The sequence below is a fragment of the Gymnogyps californianus genome, chromosome Z, assembly GCF_018139145.2.
Source record: "Gymnogyps californianus isolate 813 chromosome Z, ASM1813914v2, whole genome shotgun sequence".
In the NCBI taxonomy this organism is placed as follows: Eukaryota; Metazoa; Chordata; class Aves; order Accipitriformes; family Cathartidae; genus Gymnogyps; species Gymnogyps californianus.
The window spans coordinates 84,670,420-84,694,123 of record NC_059500.1 but is presented as its reverse complement, the minus strand read 5'-3'; the positions used below and the strand labels follow the sequence as shown (position 1 = coordinate 84,694,123).

The following is a 23,704-nucleotide window of genomic DNA, read 5'->3' as shown; positions in this document are numbered from 1 at the left end:
TGATTACTCGTTAGTCAATGTTTATACAGCCTTTAGAACAGTAATAGGTGTCCATATTAAGCAACCGTCATAAATCTGCAACAGAACATACTGGAAAAGTATTTTTCACCGACTCAAGGGAGTCGGTCACTCCCTTGGGAGATGAAAAGTGTTTTTTGACCCCCCAAAAAATCAGTATCTCAGTCATGTTTCCTACTGCTTTGTGTCTATAGCTTAAATAGCATCCCTTCTCTTAGAGTCTGAATGGAACTGTGTTAAATGGAGCAGCTAATGAAGCATTTCACCGCTGGCTTGAATGTCAGCAGAAACGTTTTGAAACTGAAGAAGGCATACTGTACAGGGAGCTTCTGGCAATAAATAGTTTCTGGTAATGAGTAACAGTGCGGTGTCTTTTATCTTGTGTGTGTGGTGGGGGGTCTGAATGTAAATGGCTGAAGAGTGCCTTGGGCGAGTCAGTGGGACTTACAGCTAACCCGGTTTTTGTACAGTCCCTACCTCTGTAACTGCTGCTAGAGTCCTTGGGTTTAACTCCCTGCGTAAGAGTCTTTACTGGCTCAGATTTGCTCACAATTTTCTGTTTGGTTCTGGTTTTTTATTTGTCTCTCTTTGAAGTCTGGTTCAGGTGTCAAGTGGTATTTGGTCATTCTGTGTTTTTCCTTGTCAGCTTCTGCATTGCTGTTACTGATGTTCACGTTAGAGCGTGGTTGCTTTTGTATCTGTCCCAGACCTGTATTTGTCTCTTTGTTAATTGTAGGTATCATAAAGATTATTTTTGGCAACTTCTAAACTGCTCTCTTCATTTAATTTTCCCTTGTGAGACAGCCTGTGAAGTTCTAGTCCCTTGCTTTGCAGTTTGTGATGGAGAATTCAAAAAGCCACTTTCTCACTTTGCATTGAAGCCCTCTATTTAAATTAGCTAGAACTTATTTTCCATGCCCTTTTGTTGTTGCGGCTTTTATTTTGATGACATAGGTAATCATATTGGGCCTGAGTGTAACGTGCTGCGTGCATTTAAATATGGGGAGGGATTTGATTGATTTTGTTTTAATTATGAGGGAGTTTGATGTTCTTCCTTGGCTGTTTCCTTTATCTGGCCTCTGTTAAATGAGATGCTTTGTGTAGACCTAATTGAATGCAGGATATTAGCCAGGAGCTTCTGAAACCTAACCCTAGCTCTGTCTGTGACTTACCGTATGGCCTTGGGCAAATCACTTAACCTCTCTGTGTTTCTGTACTTGTCAGGGGTGAAGAACATGGTTCTCATTATATCCCTAGGAGACTGAGGGTGCGTGAGCTCTCAAGGCTGCTTTGAAGATGCTGTGCTCTGTGGCAGAGCACTGCTGCTGCATCTTTGCTTTTTGGCAAGCTTACAAAATTATTCTGTAACGTTTAGTGGTGTGTTTAGTGGTGTGTGGGTTTTTTCCGCACATGTTCTTATATAAATTAGAAATATATTTTTAATTTAACAGTAGAGATGGACAATTTCAGCAAGTTCATGGGTGCTTTTGTTTACAAAATGGTGTACAGTTATGCACAGGGAGATGCAAAACAAAAGCAACATCTAAAAGGGGGAAAAAAAAAAGGGGGAGAGGGGAGAATAAGCAGTGTAGAGAAAACAGGAAACAAATCAAGGGAAGAACCAGGTCATTTGCCAAAGTGACTTTCTGTCTGAGAGGAGGTAGCATGAAAGGGTTTGGAGAACTAACCGGAAATCTCTGTTTTTGTTAAGAAAGCTTTGCAAGATAAGTTAATTTCACTATTTGCCTAAAAGAAATCTTCTTTTGTTATTGCATGCACATGGTCTCCTGAGGTGGAAGTCAGCCAAGAAACCATTTTCTAACATTGTTTCGTTACAGATGGAGCCTAATTTAAAGTCTGATACAGGGGATTCTTCTTGAGTGGCTGGTGGTCTCTGTGTGCTGATGGTACAAGCGTTTCAAGCTATGTCTGTAATGCAGTCTCTTGGTTCAGTCACAAACTGCGTTGAATAAAGGTCGGTTTAGGAAAGTATCTTTGGTGTCAATTTTAGATGCTGACAGAAAAGGTGTACTACTGTGTAATCTCCAACCTTGTTAGCAGGAAGTAACCTTTATTTTTTACAGTTAAAAATACCTGCTGGTTTTGATGGGGGAGGGTAATATCTAGGAAAATAACTCTATTTAAAGTTCCAAAAATCTTCTACACCAAACAATACGGTTTATGTGCGCACAAAAATAATTATTTTTTCCTTTATTAAAACAAAGATATGCTGTTTTATAACATGAACCTTGAGAGGCAATGTAACCATCTCTGTAAAAGGCAGGTTGAAACCCCTTCAGAGTACGCTCGAACCTACAGCTTGAACAAAGGTTACCAATATTATCTTCTGCAAAGATAACTTGTCTTGACTTGGGACTTTAAATGATGGAAAGTCTGCATATCTGTTAATGAAAAATCCTAGTGCAGATAGTGGGTAAAATTATTACTTTGTTTCTGCAAGTGGCCCATCTTCAACCATCCCTGCTTAGCTTCAGGCAACTTGGACTGTAGGCAATGGGTCTCTCTTTGTTATTATTTTCTGTTAAATTGTTGGTGACTAGTTAATCTCTTCCTTGTGTAGAGTCCTGTTGGCTCATAGTGATTGATTCACTTATATTGGAATGTCCTTCATGTTCATTTTCATATATAGCAATCTTAAAATTTTAGTAGGTAGCTATGTTACTGAGTACACAATGGCCACTAGTTTAATTCCAGTGCTTCCTCTATGAGGAAGGTGTGTTGTTTTGTTTTTTAAATGCGGTGCTTTTCTCCAGTTGGTGCGATCGTGCAGAACTGAGATGGGAAGCATTAGGAGTGGAGGCATTTGGAAGCTGGTGTCCCCCATATTTTCATTTTCTTCTGCTGATACTGTGGGGTTTTTTCCTTCCCCCCCCCGCCCCCCGATTGGTCTTGGACATCTGTCAACAGTACAAAACTGTACTCCCTCTTCCCAGTCGCCTCTCTGCAGGGGGTTTCAGGATTTTGGTGCCTCAGCTTGTTTGGCTGGGTCTTCAGTATGTTCATTGGAGAAACTGTCACTTCCCTTCAACCAAGTTTGGAAAGAATAGCTTTTGGAGAAAGTAAGACTTCACAGAGCTTGGTGGTACCAAAGTGTTACAATTTTACACTGGTGTTTACTCCCTGATGGTGCAGGTAATTAGGGTCGTCATGGCATCCGAGGAGGGACTGGAGTTGATTCCTTGTAAAAGAAAGATCTGTGGATATTACAAGGTTGGCTGTGTATGATGCCAGTAAAAAAAATCTCTTGGAGCTGGAAGTAGTCCAGTTCGGTAAGTCCTTGATCCTCACAGTTAAAAAGGTATAGCTGAAACACCTTTTTGGAAACACCTTTTTTAATGAGTGGTTGCCCTCGGTATGTTGTATGAGGCTGCATATGTGTTTCCGATTGCAGTATAAGCTGAAAGAGACGCCGTAGCTGTCTCCCGGTACTGTGCCAAGGCATTTCTTCGTGGCGGAATAGCCTCATTCCAGTACGTGCGTTTTGCCAAAGCAGTTTGTTTATGTAGTGGGAAATAACAGTGCAACTTTGCTTATGTCTTTATTTCTCCAGCATCCTTATTCTGCACAATTATGGCACTTCTCTTTGCCCACTTCAAACATGGGTGAGTTTTTTATAAATGTTTACTGTGAGATGAGGTACTATTGTGAATCAAAATATATCTACTTTATATTTAAAAATTGTGTGTGTGTGTGTATTTATACACGCATATGCGTATAAAACTTGGGGCTGGGTGAACGACAGCAGTAGATGCTGTCTACAGCCAAGACAACAATACGGCCAAGCTGACTTGTATGAGACCTGTTGCTTACAAAACAGGTTCCCCAAGGATTTCTCATGTTGCAGTGATAGCCTGAGTCTCTGAAAGCACTGTTTGAATCTTTTGTGGTTCTGTTGTGCGGTGAAGATCTCGGGCTTGTCAGATATGACGTTTGTTCTGGTGTCCTGGAATTTGTAGGTGCTCTACTTCACCATGAGCATTTTATCCATAGCCATATTTTAACCACTTGAATTTTAACCTTTTTTGGTGGGAATTCTGAGTTACCTCATGTTAGGCATGTGCTGGCAGTTTCAAAGTGGGAACTTTCTCTCAGGTCACAGTGCAATGAAGAAGGTGTGTAGGGTGAGGAGTTTGTTTCCTTACTACCTCGGTTTTGATTAGCTTACGCTCTCAAGTGTGGCTTGAGCATACTTATTTCAGAAAAGCATGCCTGACCCAGCATGTCTTTACTGTACATGGAATTGTTGAGCTGTGGGAGCTCTGACAGACAAGCAAACCTCTGCTTATTTCCTCAGCTCCGATGTATTTCCATTGGAGCGGTTTGGCTGTAAGCTGACCCATTTGCAGTGCATGGTGTAAGCATTCAGCAGTTCTGTTTTCCTGAAGCAGCACTGGGAACTGGGGTGTGCCTCTACATCAGCTGCCAGGAACCTAATTGTCCATGATGTCTGGGCAGAGTCTGCTTGTCAGCTGTACCAAGCACCAAGCTGTGTCATTTCCGATAGTCATTGGGAGCACTTAGGATGATACTAAAGGGCACACACCGTATATGATATGTTCTGAATTATAAGCTATGTTTTCTGCGTAATGCAAAGTGTACTTGGTTGGCCTAGAGGAGTTGAGGCTTCAGCTTCGGGATTCAGTTTGCCCCACTTCTAATGTACTACATTGATGGTACTTGATGGAGACTGCCTCAGATGAGCAAGAGCATGCCTCCAGTCACAGCTGACGTAAAATAGTTATCTAAACTCTTGAGGCTGCCTTTCTCCAAGGCATTTCAAGAGCTGGGCTTTACCATGGTCATGGCATACTGTAAGGATGCATACAAAAGTCAGCGTGTTGCAGAACAAATGACTGATAGAAATCGATCCCCTTGAAGATGTAATTTTGGGGGTACTCAATTATTTTAAAGTAGTCATTCAATGAAGTAAATGTAACTGATATGAAGTAGCTATATAAATTGATGAGCTTGAAGCATGTAATTTGCATGGCAATCTAACCAAAGCTTAGTAGTGTTTGGAACGAAGGTTATTTCCTTGGCCCATTTGTGCTGATTCATGCTATTTTGAGTAACTACTTTTTTTTTTTCTTAAAACATCATAAAGATTAGCTAGAGCGTTTGAGTTGTGCAGAAGATGCTTCTGTCTGCCTGTCCAAGCACTTGTTACCAGTAAAATTTCATATCTGTTTCAAGTAATATGTGATCTCTCTCTTATGTTTTGGAGGCAAATCTAGTTTTATTATTTGCCTGGTTCCTTGTAGAAGCTCTTGTTACAGGTAGACTAGTTGATTAATATATTTTTAATGAAGGACGATACTCTGTTAAAGCATTTGGCTGGGATCACTGAAGTGAGAATAGAAATGCAATATTCTGCCATCGAAGGACTTCGGTTCTGACTGCTGCTTTGTGAGGATTAAATAGCGAGCAAGAACTGTAGAAGCATTAACTGAACCCATGTTACCAATTTGATGATTTTCAGGCTGGGAGATGGACTGCTGTGCAGTGTCCCAAGGTAATGGTTCTTTTGGAGATCCTGTAATGCTCGCCTGCAGCATTACCTCATTTGTTGTTTGTACTAGCTGGTGGAAAGTTAGGTGGCAACTACTTCGTTGGCTGTAGGAATTTCACTTTACAAATAAAACAAATAGTATTTTGTTTTCTCTCTGATACTTACAGAACCCTCTGAGGATTTGTGTGGTGAGAAGTTGGGCCCCTGGTGTGGTTTACTACCTCTTCCTCTGTGTTTCATAGTATAAAAACATCTTGCATTTAAGCGACTGCATTGGATGTATTCGTCCCATAACTCACGGGAATCCCCCTTCTTTTCTTATGCCTTAAAAATAGCAATAGCTAATAATAGCCATATGAATTGCTGCCACCAGATGAAAAAAAAATAATCTTTGCATGTTGACTGGATGAACCATCCATATGCTTTGAATTGTGCTGCTCACTGCTTCTGTTCTGTTTTAAGCTGATTTTTTTCCTTCTGTTGGAAGCCCACTGCTGTCTTTTTAGATCGAGAATGCTAGCTTAAGACAAAATGCATGCACCTCTGTATACCTCCTGCTTTGCTATGTAAAGCAGAGCTTCCTTTTTCTGAAGCAGTCTCTGTTCCTTGGAGTTCTGCTGAATTTGCTGGTTTTGTTAGTAGTGTGAAGAGGTGGGGATTACCCCAGTCATGTCTTGGTGTGCCCTACCTAGCTGTTTCAGAGCCCATTTGCCACCGTCAGGTTTACCAAATGGTCGTCTGGATTAAACACTTTGCTTTATATCTGCATTGTCAGAAAGGATGGATAAATTGATCCTTAGGAAGTAGTTGTTTTGTTTTGCTTGCCCAAGACTTGATGTTGGTGACCAGGTTATTTCAAAAGAAACAAAACTGCAGCCTTACCCAAGAGTGGCTCATGAGCTGTCTTTTAATTGCAAACTTCAGTTCTCAAACATTGTTAGAGCCATTCTTTAAACGTGTGCCCATGGATGAAAAATCATTCTTAAACCTGTCGGGCTATGAGCTGGGGTATGGACTTGAGTCTCTTAAATACAGGTGTCTGCTTTGATAGAGCCATCGAAGTACTCTGTGGGCTCTGATTTCTTTCTTGGTTGTTTGGATTGCAGTCCTGCAAGTGTCGGTTCAGTTGCTCTATTTATCTAACAGGCTTTGTTTCATGCTCCCTTTTTAGCTTAAAATCTCAGTTATTGGCAAGATGAGCAATGTGTTACAGCTGAAGATGGCAGAATAATTGCTTCTATCTTTTTAGGAGGAAATGTAATTGGAGTAATTGTGCATCTGCTAGAAAGTCCTCGGGGGGGAAACCCCCACCCCAGAGATTAATGTTGACATGGTATTCTAGCTGCAGTTTTGGAAGTGCGTATTCAGTCCTCCTGTGAGTAGGTTTTGTTTTTCAGTGTTTCTTTCTCCAGTAACACATAGTAAAGAAATAAATCTAATAAGTATAGGAAAGCTTTTAAAAACATGCAAATTGGTGAACATGGAAATTCTACCTGGGTGGAGAAATTTCAAAATGTTTGTTTTTTTTTTTTTTTACTGTTACTCTATTGCAACACTATTCCTGCTGACAAGGAAAACAAGTAGCATTTGACTAGTTCATTGCTGGAGCTCCAAGTAGAGTACTGGCTTTAAAATGTTTGATGGAGTTTCCCAAGTGAGATTGAAATATGTTCTCATTTTATTGAACAGGACATTGGTGTTACTGTGTCTTACAACTATGGTTTTGCTGTTTCATTGGAGAAGACTATTTCCCTATTGGTTTGGCAAAATGCATTTCCTTGTTTCACAACAATATGAAGCCTGACAGCTTTATATTTGGATTACATTGTTAAGGGCTCGGCAGATGATCACAATTCAATAAATGCTGAGTTGATGCAGCTATGGAAGTTTCAGTGTTTGCCTTCTGCCTGCCAAGGCAGTGATTAGTCAGCTGCTGCTTAGATTTCCTCTTGGGATCCTCTCGACAGGTGCCCAAGAAAGACTTCGTTCAGGGGCATACTGAGGCAGGAAGCTTCTTTGCATTTACCTGTGTTTTGCTTTGGTTTGTTTTGGTGTGGGGTGGTTTTTTTTTTCTTTAAATATGTAGCGATGGCACTTGTAATCTTTCTAGAGTGAAGAAATACGGGACAAAACTGAAATATCTGAGGATCAGGCTTTTAATTTATTTACTTTTTTAAATACAAAGTTAAAGACCAGTGAAACATCTTGATGTAGCTTTTTTTGTCCTATTGTAACTCCAGAGACCTAAAGTAGCTCAGAAAGGTCTCTCTGAGCTTGCTTTTTGTACTATTTGAGTTTGTTTTATGACTCTTGCTTAAAATATTGATGTTGTTATGTTCTAAAACAACAGTCTGTGGCAAGGTTTGAGAAATTGTTGTACTAGGCACTGCATGAACGTGTGAGATTGTTGTCCAGAACAACATGCTAAGGAGACTATGGCAGGTTGTAGGCTGTGCACATGTTGTGAAGGGACTGATGACTGACAGGTATGTAATTGTTAGGCTTGTTCTACTTCATCGTAGGTTTCTATATCCACAATAAATAACAACAACAAATTTAGTAGCATTTTAATTCTTTTACTATACACATGTCTTGTTCAATATGGATCTGTAACTTTGTTTTAGGGCCACTTTGAGTGACTATCTGATTTGCGGCATTAAGGTTATGCTCCTTGTGACCCCAAGTTCTTGCAACGTTGTCATATGCAGTGGCTCTCCAGAGGAGAATTTAGAGTAAGATTACTTTTGTTGTTGTTTATAGCCTTCAAACAAATGCAATAAATGCTTTTTTACAAGGTTTAAGTTATTCCCAATTAGCTGGTACTTGCCCTGAGGCATGAGCAGACACAAAACCTGAGTGACCAAAGCACTGTGGAATTCGCACCTGAGTTTTCTGCCCTTTTAGTAAATAAACTCAGGCAGGTATAATTAAACTTGTGTTTAATACTATTATCCTGTCCTTTACCTCCCCATACATCAACCCTGCTGTTGGATCCGCTTAAATTTCTAAGATAAGGAGACTGTTAGCCTCCTTTATGCCTGCTATGCCAGAACCGGGAGCTAACCATTGCTTCCCGCCAGCCCGGGAAGCGTGGCCACCCCGGTGGGTGCCCACCTGGGCTCAGAGCCAACCCCGGCCTCGCCGAGGGAGACGGTCTTTGTTGCCGCACTGGCCGTCTCACTGCAGCGAGGGTAAAGCAGCTGCAGTTCAAGTTGTCGGTGCTCTGCATGCCTGTTCTCAGGGCTGGCTGATACTGATGGGTGGTTGCAGAGTTAGTGGCTACTGAGCTGTTGAGGAAACCTCTTGATTTCTTCTAATGCTTTCTCTAGACTGAAGTTTTGCTTAATGTAAGGGTTTCTGCTTTTGTGACTTATCTGAAATGGAGTGAAAGCCCCTGTCTTCAAGTCAGGATCTAGAAAATGAGGACCATACAACAAAGAACCAACTTCTTAAAGTGTTCTGTGAGTATTTCATCAAGCAGCATATAACAACTGTGTTGTTCCATCTCAGGCGCTCCAAGAACTGTTTACACAGGCACCAAAAACTCTCTTTGCAAAGTTTGGCAGCATTAGAAGTTAATTCAGAATTTAAGAAAGTTACTTGTGTGTAACACTGCTGGTGGGATGGAGTTTGCTGCCCTTGAAAATGCATAGCTCGATCCCCGGGCAGCAGGATCCTTTGGGGCTTAAACGTGTAGCTTGCATTACATGTAGTCAAGTAGATCTCATTTTATGAAATGTTCATCCTGTCTCTGAGAGGAATTGTGCAGCTTTTCTTGTGTTGGAATTTTGTTCTGCTAATTATTTTTCTTTCCCACTGCACATGTTCAAACATTACTAATTATTGGTTCAGTCTAAGCTTGATGTGAGAGATGATGCCATCACAGAAATTTCTAAAGCCTATTTATTTGTAGCTTTTTTTATTAGTCCATTCAATGCAAGATCTGTAAAAGCAGTGTTCATTTCAGGTTATATTATTGTGAAATGGGAAAAGCAGGCAGGATCTTGTTTGAAACAGTTTTACCCCTAGCTCCAGCAAACCAAACCATTGTTTTGCCTTACTTGAAAGACTGTTTTGTAAGCGACTGTTATTTCAGCTCAAGTCTGAACATAAGCGGTGCACACAGACATAGGAAATTGTCTCTCTCTCTTCTGAGAGTAGATCCTTTTAAGAATGGACCATTGCTTTTATTTTATTTCAACATTGTTCATAAATAGTTTTTCTCCTGCATGGTGTAGCCTTTCTAGATTTTTTTTTTTTTTTTTAAATTGTGGTGCCTTTTTTCATCTCAGAATAGTGACAGCTGCAAAAATCAGCAGCAGCCGTCTCTCTTCCTGCCGTGTTTAATTCACCTTTGGTTTCCATTGTGTCCATCCTGCATCCAGGTGCCAGTGGATGCACGCTCTCCTCTCTTTCCATCCCGTGATGGCTCAGTATTACTTGGCATCTCTGCTGCTCCGTGCTGTCGGTTCCTCCGTCTACTCTTTCACCTCGTGATCGCTGTCCACCTTCCTCTGAACTTCTGACATTGCTTTGACGTCCCATCTATCCCTTTTCATGCAGACTAGGTGTCAAGAAACTTAACTCTAAACCAATTTGTCACCCTGTCACTGGAGGACTCTTTCGCCCTCGGTCCCACACCACCTCTCTGCTGTCTTCCGACTGCGGGTGCCTTTCTGCAGTCTCCTAGCCAGCCCCGGGCTCCTCCGCTGCCACGCGCTTGCTGACAGCCCTGCCTGTGCTCCCCATCCGTCGGACCACCATCCCCTCAGCCGCTGTTGGTCCCCAAGGGCAGGGTATGTACAGGGCAGGCAGGCAGCGATGCTTCCCAGGAGGCTCTGCCAGCCACTGGGGCTGTTAGTGATGAGGTCTTTGGGTGCAGAGATGGTGCCCTCTGCATTTTGTGGTATCAGGGTTAGTAAATGCTGCCTGAAGTCACCGACGTGTGTGCGATTTCGTTGCCTTCTGCAGAAATGATAACGGTGCTGCCTGCAGCACAGAGCAGCTCAGCGGACAGAGTTGTGCTGCCTGCAGGGTAACAGTTAATGATATCTCCTCTATTAGCCAGGCTTTCCAGTTGGCAGTTTAGTTCTTTGAGGAGGTAAAACGAATACTATTAATTTGAACTTCCCCCCAACAAACCATTGCACTGGCGTTCCCAGCTAGCATGACAGGCTGCTTCTGTTTGTATTTTAGGTATTTCCATTTAGCTATGCATCTATAATAGAAAAGAAATGCAATGTTTTTTTACTTCTCATCTAACTCTTTGCATGATTAATTAATTCATTAATCATTAATCAGTTAATCAGTAAAGATTAATAGACTAAAGGCTGAATCTCTGTGTGCCGGGGGTATGAGCTTATTTTGTTTGTCTTACAGTGAGAGCGATTCAAAGATCTGGTGGTATTTTTTGTTTTAAGGACTGTGCATGTAAGGATCTTCAACTCTTCCCTTCCAGCAATCCCCATGTAAGGTATTAGCAGGGCAGAATCCTTGACTACTGCATGGCTTCTTGCAGTCATGTATATTTTATATATGTTTCAAAGAGGAATTGAGCGTTACGTCCTGCTCTAAAAGGATTTTGTCTAACATTCCCAATTTGGGATTGAAAACATAAGGAATTTCTTCTGCCTGAACAGACATTCAGTGCAAAGAAAATCTAAGTGTCTGTAAACCCCGAAACAGACATGTGGGTGAAGAGTCTGATCCTGGCTTGCTTGCAAAGCAAAGGCTTTGATGGCTAAGGGCAGGATTGTCCATATCCCTGTTCAGATAGGAAAAAATAGGAAAAAGTCAGCGTTTGTTGGCTATAAGTATTGCTCAGCAAGCCAGAGTTTGTAGGATTGTTAAGAGGCAAGACTAATACCCGATTCCGCAGCGTCTGCCTGGCTTGCCGAGGGAATGAAACCTCGATGTAACCTGGGTCCCCCTGAGCCCTGACATGGGTCGGGCAACCGCCTGCCTGCAGCCACCGCAGCACGTCTACGCCGCGGCGAGGCACCGCGCTCAGCAAGGGCTGTGTAGCCAGCTGCTCATGGACCACCGCGCGCGAGAAACTGCGTGGATTGCATCACGGACCGGTTCCTGTAATGATGTCTGTGCAAGCTGTCCTGGCCCCGTGTACTAAGTTGTTAATGAGTAGGTTGCTCTGGAGATAAATTTTTGGTTCAGGTTTCTGGTTAATACTTTTCTTTCTTTCTATATCAGGTGAAATATGAGATTTTATGGGGATGGGATGGTAGTCGAGAGAGAACAAAAGGAGTAAAAAGAGGAGAAATAAACAAAAATATCAGTGTGAGGTATTAAAGTGCCTGAGTTTGAGCTTGAATCTCCTGCATCTTGAGGTGAATTCTGTAACTCCAAGGCTATTTAGGAAAACAAATGATCTTTCCACAAAAGTTTCAGGTTCCACAACTGTGTTAGTGACTAGCTGTCATCTTCTTGGCTAATCGCGTCAGTGAGCAGCCTCTAACAGCTTGAGTGGGTCTTGGGAGAAGTTGTATTAATTCATATTAAATCAAACTGTGCCTTCGTATGATACCTGGTAGTTTTGGTTTATTTTGTAAACTGGTGGTCTTGAAACATTAGCCTGTGTGCTGGGTGAGCACTGCAGTGCTGTGGCTCATGCGTGTTGTGTGCTTTGGGCTCCCAGCCAACAGTCGTGTCATTTGAGTAGCATATTAAGTGCTCATGTAATATTTATATCTCTCTTATAAGAGATATTAAGGACAGGAGACAATTCAGCTTTGTAAAAATGGAGACTAATGTGGATGTCGACAGGGTTTGGTGTCAGCCCCAATGATCGCTGGTTTCGTTAGCAACAGCACGCGGGGTATAGGGTGGCACTGGCCTTCCTTCACAACACCAGGCTCTTTTTGTGAGATGGGTCAACAGATGGGTACTTGGTAGCTAGCTGCTGTGCACATTGTTACTTGGCTTCAGCGATTCTTTAACTTGGTTTTATTTTGAAGTTGCCAGGGAGCAGCAAGAGCAGGGCTGCTCCCCATGGTAAAGCAAGCGGACGGGGTCCCAGGGCTCAGGAGGCAAGCAGGATAGACCCTGAGATGGTGGCCAGGTCCAAGCGGAGTCCAGGCCATAAGGCAATGTGACAGTGATGAGGCAGGTCCAGGGTCAAGCTGGGAAGTTGATGTGTAGTTCAGGGTTAGGATCAGGCCCAGCGATGGCCGGAGAGGTCCACAGTGTCAAGACAGAGCTGAAGGGGGCATGGACATGGCCATAGCTCAGCTGGAGACCAGCCCTCCTCCGATGCAGCTCAGACAGGGCCCATGGGCTAAGCCAAAATGTGGCTCCTGGTCCCACGGGTGTGGGGGGGCCGGGGCAAGGCTGGTCCGAGCCAGAGAGGCTTATTGGTGCCCTCAAGGCCCTGGCAGAAATGGCTGAGGTGATGGAGCCCCCTCCTCTCCTCAGGGTTTTTAATTTTCTTACAGTTGTTGTGGTGCCTAGCACAGATAGGACAGAACCTGTTTAGAAGTGTTGATCTGCAGAGACAAGTGCAAGTAACTTAAGCTTCAGTACAACAAATTTGGGTCTTGCATGGTTAGAAATGAATAGGACGCGCTCGTCAGAACAGCCTGAACCCTTGTGCCAGATCAGTTATTAAAATGCCAGGACAACCAGCAAGGCGACTAACTGGCCAAGTGTAGATTAAGACCACCTAGGAGTCGTGCAGGTGGTTATTTGTAGGCGTTGGTTGGAGGGGAGTTACACACGAGTAGATGGTTTCTAGATTTTGTTTACAAGCAGTTAAATCGGACGCTGTCTGTTACAGCAGATGGCTTAAGCTGTAGAAACTGCCTCGGTGATCTAAAAATGCTGGAGGAGGCTGGGATCCCCTATTGCGTGTCTTGCTCCTGTCTGAGATCACAGCCAACTGCAGCAGCCCAAGTCACAACAACGTTGGGAGTTTTTCAAGAGCTATAATTTAAATAAACTGTATGGAAAGTGGAGATCCCAGTTTGGGAGATAATGTGCCAGTGCTCAAGGGTTAGGGAGCACGTGTGCTTTCTGAAAAGCTTCAGGCAGAGGTGTGCACACACACATCACAGCTTCAACTGACTGGTCTTGTGTGTTGAACCACAAATTAGTTATAAACTTCCTCGGGTATTCGGACACCAAGGTGTGGGATCTTGCAATGAGAAATTGCTGACGTTCAGCCTGTGGGGAGGGGAGAGGAAGCGAGGGCTGGTTTGGGTGAGACTGGGCAGACCGGGATGGAGGAGCAGCTGCGTGACCCGAACCCTCGATGGCGCGACTCATGCTGGCCCGGTGCTCGGTGCCCAGTGTCTAGCCCCGCCGTGGCCAAGCTGGGCTCTGGCTCCTGCGGCTCCGCAGGGAACGATGTAATGGCCACTGGGAGTCAGGTGTTTGTGGGCTCCCTAATTCCTACATCCCACTCAAGGTGTGCTGCGTCACGAGCGCAGGGCGTTCCTTAGTCTGTCGTGTGAGCATGTGTAATTACATATAGCAGAACAGTAATGAAGGACCTGCTCTGAAAATAACTGCCTCATGACTTTGGTTTGTGCTTGAAAACCGAGCCCGTGCTCTACGTTGTTCCAGGGAAACTGATTTCAAACGTGGTTTTTGGTGACCAGCATCAACAGAGTAAAATTACGGAGACGTGGTTTCCAGCACTTGCTACGTTAACTCCTTTCCCTAACTTTTATAAAATGCTCGCAGGGTGCTAGCAGCATGATATCAGAAAAGGATTCAGAGACCACCTTCGATGAGGATTCCCAGCCTAATGATGAGGTGATGCCATACAGTGACGATGAAACAGAGGATGAGTTGGACAGTCGGCAGCCTGCAGTTGAACGAGGACAAAACCGAATCAACAGAGATGCAGAGGAGAGCCGAGAGCCATTGAAAAAAGGTAACGTTATGACAGAAACTTGATTTGGGTAGCAAATGATCCTGAATACAGAGGCTGAGCCATGTATGGATCAATTTGATTTTTGTGCTTATTCATTAGGGAGGATTTAGAATGGCTTATCTGAATCTGTGGAGGAGTAATTGATGGCAATTCAGTTCAACAAATGTCAGAACGAAAATCTGCTTCATTCCAATCTGCAACCAGAGTTCTGTGCCACTGCTTGTTGTGTAAAGCTAATGATCTGCACAGTGACCTCGTCTTAATTAAGGCAGGCCCTAGGTGTACATAGCCTGTGGTCTGAGAACTGCTTGAACAGAACTTCAGATACTTGTCTTGCCCATCATCTGGAAACTTGAACCAGTGTAAGCCAGTTTGCTGTGTTTAGTCAGTTGGTTTACATGTATTTCTGCTTTCTGTGTCTTGCGCAGATGAGATTTCAGCTTCGATGCTAATTTTGTAGCCTCATGATTTTCTTTATTTGCAGTAGTTTCAGAATCACAGAAAGGTAAGGTGAGTAGGAGTTCAAAGAAACCTGTCAAGTGCAGTCTGTGTGCTGCTGCCAGTGTAGGAACATAAATGGGAGGAACCTCTCTGGCATGTTTTAGACATACCTGTTCTTAACCTCTGTCCGGGGGAAGTCTGCAACTCCCCTAAATACCTCCCCCCCCCCCAGTGTTGTAATGTGAATACTTCTTATTTAACCACCGCCTGTTTAATATATATAGATTTCTTCCTGTTTGTGTGGCAATAGGGAACAGTTGATCACCTCTCATTTTATAACCACCTATTACGCGTTTTCATTTTATAACCACCTATTACGTGTTTAGTTTTGGGGGTTTTTTATGATGACTGAGGTAACATAGTCTATAGAACAAACACAGTTTTCTTAGCCTCTCGTTATCCGTCATATTTTCTTGAGTTCTCATGACTGTTGCTCTCTCCCCCTGCTCCCCCCTCTTATTTTATCCAGATATTTTATTTCGTTGACACAGCACACCAGCAACCACAAGTTTGCTTTGTGGCCTAGTATAAGCAGAAGAAAAAGGAAAAAAGAGAGAAACAAAACTAAACCAGGACCTCCTACACCTTCACTTTCTTTTTGGAAGTGTACCATGCCTTTTCCTTTATGCTGGTGAATTGGAGAGAATCTGAAAGCAGGGAGATGAGTTTTGATTCTGCCCTCCAAAGGACTTGTAGCTCCTGCTAGTTCAGTGTAACCACAAGTCTCTGCTGTCTATATAGTTAATGTCACCCAAATTATTATCCAAAATATGGACTAGAGCTATGGATATGGCAGAGTTCCTTTGAACTCTGAGCTAGGGCAAAAGCTTTAAGGAGGTAAGAGATGTTACTATGCAGGCTTGGTAGGCCAGTACTCTAGTCATAGAGCTTGTAAGCAGTTGACAAACTTTGTCAGTTTGTTTTGTTTTTTTTTTTTCCTCTTTAGACCTTTTGGGGTTTTTTGTTTGTCTGTTTAACTCCTCTTTGCCTGCTTTTTCTGGTTAATAGATAATCTTCTGGCATAAGTTGCAGAATTTGTAGAATCTGCTGCCTGGTTCAGTAGCTAATTATATTCAGGTAGTGCTACAAGAACATCATCCTTTTTACTTCTTATTTTTTCCTCTCAACAAAGATGGTTTTCCCTTTTCTCTTCCTTTAAAGATGATGAATTACTGATGCAGCTTCCCAAATATTAGGTATTAATACCACTTTTAAGCAATTTAAAGTAATTTTGGGGAGCTTCCTTCCTGCAGGTTTTATTTAAGACCTAATTTGCCAGTTTTCCAGCTGGGGTGCTAAGGTTTTATCAACACTGCAATGTTTTTGTGAACGTGGTGAAGAAATGTTCTTGTAGACATGGTTACAGTTTTCTTTAGTCCTGTCATTAATAACTTCCTCAATTCATGCACTTCAGTAATGCTTATCTTCTTTTAAACCAAAACCTGGTCCTCCAGTATTTTTTTGTAAATTTTATGTAAGGCAGCTAAAACCCTGTGACTCGCAGCACTTCTATGTAAGCCCTGACCAGGATGCACAATGTATCTTCACCATCTGCTGTATGTTTTCATTTATGCAATCTTAAATACAAGTGCTACAGCAAGATAAATATTTCTCTACTATCTTCTCAGCTTGCAATCGATATGCTGGAAATGAAATTTGTATAGTCACAGTAAAGATCCCGGATACGTCGAATGAGAACTTGCTTTATGTGTTGGATGGGAAAAAAAAAGGCTTTGTGTTTGGATTTGAGTTTTTAAGTCTGAGTCAGCCTTATCAGACATGACTACCTTACAGTGGCCCTTACAGCAGCCCAGGAGCGCCTTCACGCGTGCTTCCCCGCGGGTCCCTGGCAGTGGGTGCCAGTCCGCACCCCACGCCTCTGCCTCTGGGAGTTTCACCCCATCCATGCTCTGCAGTGCTGGATGCGCTTAGGTCACAAGAATCCCATGAAACCAAAAAGAGCACCCATTAAGGACAATTACTGTGGTTTGGAGAAAAGGGGGAGATACTTGGCTGATGAGTCAGGAAAGCTGAATTTCAAAATACTGTCTTGCGTCATCCTTCCCAGGCAGGCAAAGCGCTCCTGTGAGTCGGCTTAAAAACTTGCCGAATGAGTTCAGCGGGGAGTTTCTTTGATGTGGGCAGAGCCTGAACTTGTGGGTGTGGGTAGCAGGATTAATAGGGCTTATCAGTGATGCAGGCTTGAGAGCTGGAAAGGGATCTGAAGGAACTTGGAGGGAAAGAGGTAGCCTGTGAAAGAGGGGGCGTGGAAAATAACTTGACGGCAGGAGTCATTCTGGCAGTAAATAGTGGTCAGCCAAAAGCTACTTATGTCCAAGATGAGCCCCATTTAAAGGTGGACTTCATAGGACTTAGATTAACGATAGGGACATGGATGGTTTGTTACCAAGTCCTCTAGAAGCTTTTTCCTTAGAGAGGCTGTATGTCAAGTCAGGTTTTAAATGCTAAATACTGAAGGTGACAGAAGGAGGCAAGATTGCTCAGCTGCTTTGTAAGCAATTTTATCAGCTTATGGTCCAAAACTTCAGAACGCTGTTGCAGACGTCGCTTGTTTAGTTTTGTTAAATTTTACCACAAAATGCAATTCATATTGCTGAGTTTTCAAGCAACCAAACAAAATTGATGGCTGAAGAAATAAAATGAGCTCTTCAGATTTTTACTTTTTTTTTTATGGTTGTAAATGAAAACCATTGCACAGTATGGTTATATGAAATAATTGTTTTCAAAAGTTGAGTGGACCTTCTCATTTCTAGAAAGACTGAGAAACCCTGTTTAGGGTGCTTAGTGCTTCATAGGTGTAACAAAAGCAAACCAAAAGAGAGGAAAGAAGGGAATTTAGCATGAATAAATGTTACTCTGATAGGTTTTCAGTTTCTCATAGAACTTCCAAATTGTTAATCAACACTTCTTCCTACCTCAGATTAGATTTTAATTGTTAATAAAGACAAATAGCCTGGAAACTTCTTGAAAACCTTTTTTTAGACTATGTACTAAAAAGCAGGTACCAGTCTTGTTTCAATTGAAAGTACCTTTAAAAGATGGCATTTGAGAGAAAACCTGAAACTGGCAGATTTGTTCCCTCATGTTTGTAACAATCAGGTGTTGACCCATTTTGCCTTGTCTCTTCCAGACTGCAGCTGGCAAGTTAAAGCAAATGATCAACACTTCTACGAACAGCCCCAGTTTAAGAGAACAATATTTCTGTGCTTCAAAAAAAGCAAATATGCAGTAAGTTTTCTTTATCTCAATTATGTGCTAATAGTACTTGTCAGGGTGAATACTTTCTTAATCTCAGTAAGATCTTTTGAACCACTGGTGATTAGTGTAAAAGCCACAATTAACACTTCCTTACAATTTCCAACAAAGGTGGGGAAGTATAACTGGTTTTGGGTTTGTGAATGGAAAATCAAGGTATCAAGAGACTTGTTTAAGATGAGATGGAGAATTAGAAGCCAGGTGTCCTCAGTCCAAATTCCAAGTTTTATCTGCTCAACTACGGCTGTTGCAAAGGTCCACATAGCTGTCATCTTTCATATAAGAAGTCTCAGTGTAGTATTAAGCAATATCCTGATTAAGCTAGACTGGGACAGTCCTAAAAATAGACATTTGGGAATGTCTAGTCATTTAAAGTGTCATTCTAAATCCACCTAATTGTGATAAAGGAGATGTTTTTATCTCATTTATCAAGACAAAAGGTTGAAATTTTTTTTCCTGTTCCTAATTTTTTAACTTTTGAAAGTAATAAAGCTGTGGTGCTTGTATGTGGTGCTGGTTGCGAGTGACAGAGGCCTGGACTGCGGGGTTACACATGGACTGTCCAGCTTTATCTGTGATGCATTGGGTCATGTGGTTCCCTTGTACCTACTGAGATACCTGCATTGCAGACTCGAGGCAGTTTGGATTATCTTATGCATGAGTATGGACATTTAATAGTAAAATTTCTACAACTGGAGCTATTCAAATGGAAATCCTTCATGCTTGAACTAGGTAGGGACTGGCACTCACGAGAGTTAACCTTTGCTGGATCTGATGTTGTCCCTCCTGAATAAGTCTAATTAACAGTCCTTCGTGTCTGGATTCATTATTTGTAGTTTGATGCCTGAGACCAATTATGTCCCTAATAGTGATGTCATGTATTTAGCAAATAATGTCGAAAGGCATTACAGAGAAGATTCCCTAGGAGGAGGAGAGCACTGAAGATTCCTCCCCTTCTCTGTGCTCATCTGGCAGTGCCATGTGCACTGTCATTTACCTGGGGAGAGGCTGTAGCCTTTCCACACTGTGACTGCTCAATGCCCTGTAGTCCTTGGTGTAGATAAAGCTTCAGTCTGAGATGCCTTTTGGGATATGTTAATGTCAGTGAAACAGACCTCTTTTGCCTTGTTTCATTAAGACATGTTAAAATGTTGAGGAAAGGTACAACTCTAACAAAGTTCATAGGAAAGATTTCACTAGTAAAATGCTTTACTTAAAAGTATGCATTGTACATTTGTAATGTCATTCACAACAGCAGATTCTTCTTACATTTGGTTTTCTTCAACAGGGAAATGCAATTAAGACATACAAGTACAACCCTATCACTTTTTTACCACTGAATCTGTTTGAACAGTTTAAAAGAGCAGCCAACTTCTATTTCCTTGTTCTTCTCATTTTGCAGGTAAGAGAGACAGAGAGAATACTAACTGTGAAGTGAATTTGAGGTGCTAATCTACTGAGCTGAATAATACTTATGACACAATTCAGTGCTATCCTGTCAGGAAATTGCAGGGTACTTTGTAAGGGCCTGTATCTGAACTACTACAGAAACTAAGCCCATCTTAACAGAAATCTGGAACAACCTACCCTAGCTTTGTATTAGCTAGGATGAGCTAGTTGCAGAGTTTGTGAATTTCATGGGGAAAAGATGTTTCTTTTACTCTGTAAAACCTGATGGCTTTAAGTTCCACTCATGAATCGGAAGTGCCAACAGAAAATATGAGCAACTAAAATTGTTAAAGAGAAGCTGATGCTGAAGTAGGGCAGCACGGTCAAACTCTTCTCCCGAGAGTTTTGTTCATCTTCACAACCTGACTTAAAATTCTCTCTCTGTGTTGGTTTTCTTATATTATAGTCAGATCACTATTAAATGTCTCTGACGTGAGCTTGATTGATAATCCTGTATTGAACTGATTTTATTTGTCTTTTGTAGTCGATTCCCCAAATAACTACCCTGTCATGGTATACAACACTGGTGCCCTTACTCTTGGTGCTGGGAATAACTGCAGTCAAAGACCTAGTGGATGATATTGTAAGAAACATGTTTTGTTAATATTAAAAGCAAAAAAACCCCAGCGTCGTTCATTTCTTTAATTGTGATGCACAGTAGGGAGTACATTCTCTACTCCTGGTTTTCAGGCTCGTCACAGGATGGACAACGAGGTTAATAATAGGACATGCGAAGTCATCAGGGATGGAAGGTTTGTACTGTTCCCTTCTTAACTTCCTAAGTAATGTTTGTTGCCTTGTTACTAAGTTTCATCACAGATCTTAAACCATAGATGATAGGGAAAGTTCAGCTTTTTGTTCTCTACCGTCTGCATGAAAACCTAATTGAAAATGGAAGAGAATTGCCCAAAGGAGCAATTTAAACTTAATTCTGTGGCACTAAATCTGTGCTAAGAGCAACTTCTTTGGAGAGAACGACAGAAATTCATATATAGGTGAAGAGGGAAGAGAAGAGGTAGGTTGACTTCTAAGTTATAGACCCTCAACTAAATTGCAGTTTCCAAAAAGAAAAAACACACCTTACCAAGATGTAATGTTTTTATACTAAGGAAGGTTCAATATTTCAAGATTTGTAGAGTGCATAGTGTTCTAGATTAAATAGTAATAATTATTAAACTATCTTGATATTAGGTTCAAAAACACAAAATGGAAAGATATTAAAGTTGGTGATATCATTCGTCTGAAGAAAAATACTTTCGTTCCTGTAAGTGCTTTAGATATATTTGTTTTCTGTTTCTACAGAGTTCTGTACAAATCTTGACTTGGATTTATTTGATGCTTATTTATTTGTTTTTCTAGGCTGACATTTTGCTACTATCCAGCTCAGAACCAAACAGTCTCTGCTATGTAGAGACAGCTGAACTAGATGGGTAAGGCTCTTTTTAAGGATTTCTTGGATTTAATTTTGGCTTACTGGTAAAAGAGCAAGAAGTGTGTATTTCAGACTCACTTGTCACTTGTTAAGCCATACCTGGAAAACTGTGTCCAGTTTTTGATTCCCACAATTCAAGGATCATTAAAAATTGGTGAGGGTCCACTGGAGTGCCACAAAGATGTCTGAAGCGTTGGAGAACATGACCTGTGAAGAAAGGGTGAAGGACTTGGATTTATTTAGCCTGGAGAAGAGAAGGGTAATACAATCAGTCTTCCGGTATCTCAAAGATAGTTGCAGAGAAGATACTCTCTTCACAAGGATGCACATTGACAGGACAAGAAGCAATGGATACAAGTTGCTTCAGAGGAAATTCTGTCTGCGTTCAAGAGTAATTGTTCTCATGGTGGATAATTTTTACCGTTGGAATAGGTTGCCCAGAGAAGTGGTGGAATTTCTCTCACTGGAAACAGTCAAGGCTTGGCTTGACAGAGCCCTGGATAACCTCATCTAAGGTCCTCTTTCCAACAGGAGGTTGGACTGTTGATTACCAGAGGTCTCTTCCAACCTGGACTTTTCTATTATTTTAAACTTTTCTTATTCCCTGTCAGGGTGGGAAAACAAAAATACATATTTTTCTGTGGAAGTTTTTGATAGAAACTGTTTAGATAGCATAAATCTTACTGTCTCTGTCACGTTGCTTTGTAAATGTTGTTTTAGTTCATGTTGTCAGGAAAGCTAGTGCTGAATTCTTTTAGAAAAGTCTGTAATGATACAGGCTTCACATAATGAGGTGAAATGTTAGTTTTTCTGAATGAGCAGTGTAGTCCTCACTCAACCTTTAGTAATCTTAAAAATGATAACTTATAATGCAAAACAAGGATCTGTTTGTGTTGCGAAAGATTTGTTCTCTACTGGAGCTTTTAACAGTATCAGTTATTAAATATTGCTTTCAAATAACCATTACTTCAAACTTAATTATTGCATTAGTAAAACAATGATTGTGAGAAGCTTCACTGTGAGCAGAGGTAAAGGGGTAAGATTTCACTCGTGAAGAAAAGCAACCAGTGTAAGAACTAGTCACATGGTTCATGAATGCTTCATATCCATGCAAATGCATGGCTTTGCCATTGCTTCAAAGCAGGAGGTTGGCACCTATGGCGTATTGATTTGCTTAATTTAATTTTGTTCAAACTTCTTTCCTGTATCCATGTTTTTAATAAAATGACCTTTTTATCCTTTCTTCTTAGTGAGACTAACTTAAAATTCAAAATGGCACTTGAGGTAACGCACAGATATCTTCAAGAAGAAAGTGCAATGGCAGACTTTAATGGTTTGTATAGTTACATTCTTACAACTATTCAAATGTTGCTCAAACAGTTTACAGTACAAGTAGATAAGACATATGTGGGGACAGAAGGATTGCCAATGGTGCCTGTGATTCTGGAGTTAGTGGCTTCCTGGGTTTTGTCACAAGGCAGCGTAAGCAAGTTGCATGAGGAAGTCGTGCTGCTGAGCAAAATATAGTCTGTCTGAAGATGAGACCTTTGCCATGAATGAGCTATGGCACACTGAGTAGAGAGGATGGGGCCCTTTATTAGTGTTTGCCTGCCTGTTTTCTTTGGAAAAAAGTATGTTTGCTGTTGGGATTGGATCTGGAAAATATCTTCTATTGTCCTTTTCACATTTATCATTATGATCTAGCCGCTTTCTGTGCATGTTGTGGAACTTGAAGGGCAGGAATCCCTTCTCTTACTGAGATATGACACAGAGTTTCATCTCAAGCTGAATTTTTTAGCAATCCTAAAGTTGCAAATGCTTTAAAAAAAAAAAAAGACAAAAGACTGACAACAGAGTGAGATGGAGAAGTAAGCAAGTTCCTGGTTTGCTCCAGTATGAGAACTGAGGAACACGAAGTGAAATGAGCAACTGACGTATTCAAAATAAACAGAAGGGAGATGCTTTTGCACACAATACGTAGTTAAGCTAAAATTCACAGTTTGCCAAAGGATTTTGTGGATGTAAAAAGCTTGCGCTTTCAAAGAATGTCTCTTGAGCAAATTTATATGGAAGGGGAGGCTGCCCACAGACATCAGCTCGGGTTCAGGAGATCTGCTGGCTGCAACGTGCTGTGAGACTGTGAAAGCGTTTCAGTGGCCTGCGCCTGTAGTTTTACTTCTCCTTGCACATCCACCGGACTTGGTGAGAGACAGGGCTGAGGGCTGCAGACAGCAGTGTTTTGGCCTGAAACTGCTGCTCTGTGCTCCTCTGTAGCAGTCGGCAGCTATGCTGACATTTAAGTTTGTTTGTTTATTTCTGAAGCAGAGTTTCATAATGGTAAGTGCAGCATGAACCAAAGTTTTAGGATGAGGTCAGTTTTGGGGATGGAAATGCAAATATATACGATCAAGTGACGAATCATAAAGGAGGCAGTGGGAACAGGGCAAGTCCTACGAGGCAAAGTAAAATGTCACTTTTTCAGCCATAATATTCAGGTATCCGCACAGTGTAGCGATGCACAGTGGCAATATGTATGTGTAGCAATGTATTGCGTGAGGGTTGTCTTCTGCTTGTGGGATCATGGCTAGTAAGTCTTCAAGGGCAAAAT

The 23,704-nt window shown here is 41.7% G+C and overlaps 1 protein-coding gene across 1 annotated transcript in view; it reads left to right on the top strand.

Annotated features, from left to right (window-relative positions):
* ATP8B1 (ATPase phospholipid transporting 8B1) overlaps nucleotides 1-23,704 on the top strand; it is a 43,310-nt gene that overhangs the window by 1,318 nt on the left and 18,288 nt on the right. The window contains exons 2-9 of the mRNA XM_050913010.1: nucleotides 14,246-14,438; nucleotides 18,091-18,188; nucleotides 19,504-19,617; nucleotides 20,149-20,247; nucleotides 20,355-20,416; nucleotides 20,856-20,928; nucleotides 21,024-21,094; nucleotides 22,347-22,429. Coding sequence (XP_050768967.1) covers nucleotides 14,258-14,438; nucleotides 18,091-18,188; nucleotides 19,504-19,617; nucleotides 20,149-20,247; nucleotides 20,355-20,416; nucleotides 20,856-20,928; nucleotides 21,024-21,094; nucleotides 22,347-22,429 — 781 coding nt within the window. The 5' untranslated portion in view covers nucleotides 14,246-14,257. The remainder of the gene's footprint in view (nucleotides 1-14,245; nucleotides 14,439-18,090; nucleotides 18,189-19,503; nucleotides 19,618-20,148; nucleotides 20,248-20,354; nucleotides 20,417-20,855; nucleotides 20,929-21,023; nucleotides 21,095-22,346; nucleotides 22,430-23,704) is intronic.